This window comes from Bubalus kerabau, chromosome 23 (assembly GCF_029407905.1).
Source record: "Bubalus kerabau isolate K-KA32 ecotype Philippines breed swamp buffalo chromosome 23, PCC_UOA_SB_1v2, whole genome shotgun sequence".
NCBI classification, from domain to species: Eukaryota; Metazoa; Chordata; class Mammalia; order Artiodactyla; family Bovidae; genus Bubalus; species Bubalus kerabau.
The window spans coordinates 42,641,939-42,646,938 of NC_073646.1; the positions used below are offsets into that span (position 1 = coordinate 42,641,939).

Consider the following 5,000-nt stretch of genomic DNA (forward strand, 5'->3'; position numbering starts at 1 on the left):
TCGGGGGAGGTGAGGAGCCTGGTCCCACCCTCTGGGAGAGGAGAGGAAGGCGGGGCGGGGCAGGGGCCGGGCTGGGCACTCAGATGTCGGAAAAAAGTGGACCGGAGAGCTTGCGTTTGACCAGCTTTATTTATAAAAAATGGTACATATATAAATATTCTTAGACATTTTTGCATTTTACGAGGCTGAGGATTCTCGTTGTGGGTTCTGTAGGGGAGGGGCTTTTTTTTTTCTTTCTTTTTTTTTTTTGTGCTCCCTTGAGAGGAGGAGGGTCTCAACCCCCCAGTCCTGGGTTGCTGCCTACGTCCGAACTGATAACAGAGTTTTTCTTAAAAAAAAAAAATAAAATAAAAAAAAAAAATAAAAGGAAGGAAACGGAAGAAAGAGGAAAGAGCAGTGTTTCGAAGCCGATCACCTGATTTTGCTGTGTGAGCCGGAGCCTGAGCGAGCGGGCGCCGGCCGGCTGAGCGCCTCCCCGGCTGAGCGCCCTCAGTCCATGTCCACTTCCTCGCCATCCCGCGCGCTGGGTCCGGTCGGGGCGCCTGGCTCGGGGGCCCCGCCGACGGCTGGCTCTGCAGCGGGGCTAGGAGCCGGCAAGCCAGGCCCGGGCGGCGGCGCGAGCGGCGGCGAAGGCGGCGGGGCCGCTGGGCAGGTGGCGCCCGCATCCGCGCCGTCCCCACCGCCGCCCTCAGCCGAGGCCTCGGCATCCCGGAAAGGCGCCGGGGTCGGGGCCCTCGGGGAGGCGACAGCGTCGGGGCTGCGGCGTGCGAAGGCCGAGTCCGGAGCGCCGCCGGGCCCCTGGAAGGCCCCGAAGCTGGCCTGAGCAGGCGGAGCGGGCGGCACGGCGGGGGCGGGAGGCGCATCCTTGGGCGCGAGCTCAGGGCCTGCGCCGCCCTTGAGTGCGGCCTGCGGCACCAGGAAGCCGAGCGGCTGCGTGATGGGATAGAGCAGAAAGTGGCCCTTGCCGATGAGGGTCCTCGGCGCGCACGGCAGCCCAGGTGTGAAGTCCAGCCCCGCGGCAGCCGCGTTGGCGGGGGGCGCTTTCCGGCGCGGCGGCGAGTCGGACAGCAGGCTCTCCACGCTGAACGGGCTGGCCTTGGGCGGGCCCGCGGCCCCGCGCTCAGCCGCCACCGCCCCCGGTGCACACGGGGCCGCGTCCTTGTCCACGGGGCGGCCTAGCCGCGGCTGAGGGCCAGCGCCGCTTCTTTGGCTCGGGAAAAAGGCGGGGTCGCAGGTGCCGGGCGCAGGCGGCTCACCAGGCGGTGCGGGCGCTGCACTGGCGGCGCCAGCGTTGTGCGCGCCGGGGCCCTTGGCCGCGGCGGCAGACGGCGGCGGCTCGGGCGGCTCCGGGGACAGGCCGCCGCCGCCGCTGTCGCTGTCGGAGCTGGGCGCGCTATGCAGGGACAGGCCGCCGGGCGAGTGCAGGTGGCGGCTCTGGCTCTTGAGTAGCTTCTTCTCGTGCTTGCGCTTCTTCTTCTCCATCTTCTCCAGCTCCTTGCGCGCTATCTCCTCCGGGTCCATCGGCTCACCACTGCACGTGGTCGGGTGGGAGTTGTGCGCCGGCCGCCCCGGGCCCTTCTTGGTGTTCTCCTTCTTCCTCCACTTGGCACGGCGGTTTTGGAACCAGACCTAGAGCAGCCGGATAGGGGAGAGGAGGGGGGGCACGGTCAGGCGGTGGGGGGGCTTCGGGCCTCCCCACTCCCCACAGACAGGCCTGCACAGCCTCGGCTCCGGCCAGGGGGCGGGAGCCGAGCCACGCGGCCCAGCCGGCCCTGAGCCGGATCTAGGTATCAGGCTGCAGGTGTATCTTTTTCCACCCAGAAGGAGGCCGACAGGGCCTCTCGCCGGCTTCCCGCTCCAGCTTCTCACCTCGGGGAACTGGGAGCTGCCCCTTCGTTGGGCAGGACCGGTCTGGCCCCTGACCGAGGGCGCTGGGTTCCTGGTTGGGAGGCAGAGGGCAGGGCCCCTCCTCGCCTCTCCTGGCTTCTCACAGCTTGGGTTCTAAGCAGCCCGACTGGCCCAGGGCTGAGCGTCTGGCCTGAGGACCAGGAGTGGCAGGGCGCAGCTGCCCTCCACACCTGTCTTCAGCTCCCTGGGGACTGAGTCAAAGCCCAGATTTGGGGGTTTCCAGTGAAGGGAAATTTGGGTGCTTTTTCTCCCAGAAGGGCCTAGGGGGCTGAACTTGGGAGGGAGAGCTTCAGCAGCCTGCTCTCCCCCACCCACTGTTTTTCTGAAAGCTCCAGGCCAGAGCACCAACACAGCCCTCGAACTGGCTGTGCTTGGCGGGAACCAGGGGACTGGTGGTCAGGGGAGCAGGAGGCCAGCTGCCAGGCCTTGCAGAGGAGCGGCCAGGGCCCACCCGCACCTTCGCCCTCTCCGCAGGCCTGGTCCTGGGAGCCCCGAGGGCCGGCAGGGTGGCAGCCACCCTAGACCCTGGCTCCAGCACCACAGAGTCAGATCCTGAGGAGCCCAGGCACAGGACCCTCCCCATAAGATCGCGGTAATTCGAATTCTTTGTTCCCGGCTGTGTAGAGACCCGAACAATAGCAGGCCGGCCTGGTCACGGGGAGCCTTTTCAGTGCCAAGGTTCTGGGTGTTAAGTGGTAACCTCCCCAGGACTGCTGCTGCCTTTTCTCTCTTTTTAAATATCTTTTTTTCTGAACGGGGTGGGGGCTGAGGTGTATATTCCGGTCTGCTTCCCGTTACCCAGAATTACTCATTACCACGTTAAAGGAGGAATGAAGAGGTCTTGACTTCACTTAAGACCCTTAGAACAAATTGGATAAAAGGATTTACAAACAGAAGAGGTCAAGCAGGGAGGCCCCGGCACAGGAGAGGACACCTTTTTAGACAAAGCTATTGGTACTAAACAGGCGCCTCCAAGTCCGGCGCCCACATCGTGGCCCATACCCCGCTCCCCACAGCACCGACCTAAAAAAGATGTCTGTACTTTAGGGAAACATTTAATTATGCATGATTCATCTTGAATTTTCAACGCACCAAATCGACACTGTATTTTTAAAAAGAATACCGCCGACAGTCTCGGAAGAAAATCAAATTACAGGAGGGGAAAAAAGATACAATCGATGGTGTTGAAGATTCAGACACCCTACCCGCGCCCCCCCCCCCCGCATGTTTTAAGTGTTGAAGTTTCCGCCTCAGCTGCCCCCTTCTGCAAAGTGATAAATACGTTTCCACGTGAATATTTCAGAGACGAAAGTAAACAAACGCGCTAGCCGTAGGCTCGGGGGCCAGCCCCCAGCCCCGGCACGGAGGCGTCAAGCCCGCCTTCTCCGGGTCTCCTCCAAGTCCGATCCGGGCCGGGTCCTCCTGGCCACCTCGCCCGCCCCAGCCTCGTGCCGCGCGGTCGCCGGACCCCATTGTCACGCAGCTCCCCGGTTCGGACGCAGCTGCCGTTCTCCGGCCCCTCGCGAGTCGCCTCGGCTCCCTCCCGGGAAGCCCGCCTCCCTCTCCGCAGGGCGCCGAGCCCCCAGCCCCCAGCTTCCGGCCGGCGAACGCGCGGCGGGCTCTGGCAGAGCCTGCGGTCTCCCACCTGGAGGTCGAGAACAAAGGCGGGCCGGGCCGCGCAGGCCGCCGGCTGGATGCCGAGTCGCTGGGCGCACGGCGGGTCTTTACCTGAACTCGGGACTCGACCAGATCCAGGCGCAGCGCCAGAGCCTCGCGCATGAACACGTCGGGGTAGTGGCTCTCATTGAACGCCTTCTCCAGCTCCTCCAGCTGCCAGCCGGTGAAGTTGGTGCGGGTGCGCCGCCGCTTGCAGCCCGGGCTCTCCTTGTCCGGGTCCCCCGAGTCTGCGGGCACGCACAGGACGCCGCGCGGCTCAGCCCCCGGCCCTGCCGGAGCGCGGCCGCCACCCGCTTTTGTCCAGGAGGGGCAGCCGAGCGGACAGGGCTGCCGCGCGCCCTGAGCCGGCGGAGAGCGGCGAGCGAGGCGGCCCCGGAGCGGCGGCCGCGGTGCCAGTTCCACGGCCGCCCGCGAGCCACTCCTTCGCCGGACGGGGTCCCCTGCCCCCTGCCGCCCCCTCCTCGCCCGCCGCGCCTACCTGACAGCTTGAAGGTCTGGCTGTCGCCGCCCACCCCGCAGGCGGCCGGCAGCAGCGGCGTGGGGTTGACCACCGAGGCGGCGGCGGCGGCGCACGAGCCGCTGAGCAAGCCGTCGATGGAGAAGGGCACCGCGGCGGCGGCGGCCGACTGCAGCTGGTGGCCGGCCAGCTCGTACACGTGGTGGTGGCCCAGCGGGTAGGGAAAGCCCACCACGCCGCCCAGCGAGCCCCCGAACTGGGCATGCGGGTGCTCCAGGAGGCGGCCGTCCATCATCTCGCGCGGGAGGCCGGCGGGGCGCGGGGGCGCGGGCCGGGGCCGGGGCGGGCCAGCGGCGGGAGGCGCGGACGGCGGCGGCGGAGACAGGGACCCGGAGCCCTACACATGCTTCGCCCGCACTCCGGCGCTTTACTTTATCAACATCAAGCTCCCGGTAATTAGCCGCGGCCCGGGGAATTTGGGACCAATAAGAAGCGCTAATCGGCTCTGACGTCAGAGGCGTGCTGGGCGCACGGAGCCGTTTTCCATATCGATTGCTAATTATACCTGACATGCACCTCAATAAACAGTATCAGGAACTGTCACAACAAGACGGGGGAGGGCGGGCGGGGCGCGGCCCGGCGCGGGCCCCCGGCGCGCCCCCCAGCCCGGCCCCGCCGGCCCCCGCCCGCGCCGCCACCCGCCGCCGGCCCCCGCCCCTCCGCAAATCACTAATAGATTTCCCTTTAAAACATTCACCGGCGTGTTGTGGGGATTTTTCACCAGAAATGCTGTACTCTCTGAACCTTTAAAGTGATGTTGCTCCAATTACAGAGAGACATTGAGCGGCAAATAGACTGATCCAATAATAGGAGATTCATCATCCGCTCTTTCCGAAACTGTCACATTGAATTTAAAACTACAAGGGTTTCTCATCTCCTCTCCGGCTCCAGGCGGCGG

General features: G+C 65.4%; 1 protein-coding gene across 2 annotated transcripts; it reads right to left on the minus strand.

Moving 5' to 3' along the window:
* Window positions 1-110: 110 nt before the first annotated feature.
* UNCX (UNC homeobox) lies at window positions 111-4,525 on the minus strand. Of its 2 annotated transcripts, XM_055561243.1 has the most exons (3): window positions 4,064-4,523; window positions 3,637-3,812; window positions 111-1,629 (listed from the first exon to the last, which is right to left on the minus strand). In XM_055561243.1, exons 1-3 carry the CDS (start codon window positions 4,335-4,337, stop codon window positions 490-492), a joined length of 1,590 nt encoding a protein of 529 aa, XP_055417218.1. In that variant the 5' UTR covers window positions 4,338-4,523; the 3' UTR covers window positions 111-489. The 2 variants fall into 2 exon arrangements, with proteins under 2 accessions (XP_055417218.1, XP_055417220.1); XM_055561245.1 differs by lacking the exon at window positions 3,637-3,812 and having other exon boundaries at window positions 4,064-4,525.
* Between the last annotated feature and the right edge of the window lie 475 nt (window positions 4,526-5,000).

What these genes read in the sequence shown, in the direction of transcription:
- UNCX (XM_055561243.1), bottom strand. Translation starts at nt 4,337, where the DNA reads ATGATGGACGGCCGCCTCCTGGAGCACCCGCATGCCCAGTTCGGGGGC. An exon ending in CCAGACCTTCAAGCTGTCAG is followed by an intron (nt 3,813 to 4,063) that starts GTAGGCGCGGCG and finishes GCGTGCCCGCAG; the next exon opens with ACTCGGGGGACCCGGACAAG. An exon ending in TGGTCGAGTCCCGAGTTCAG is followed by an intron (nt 1,630 to 3,636) that starts GTAAAGACCCGC and finishes CGGCTGCTCTAG; the next exon opens with GTCTGGTTCCAAAACCGCCG.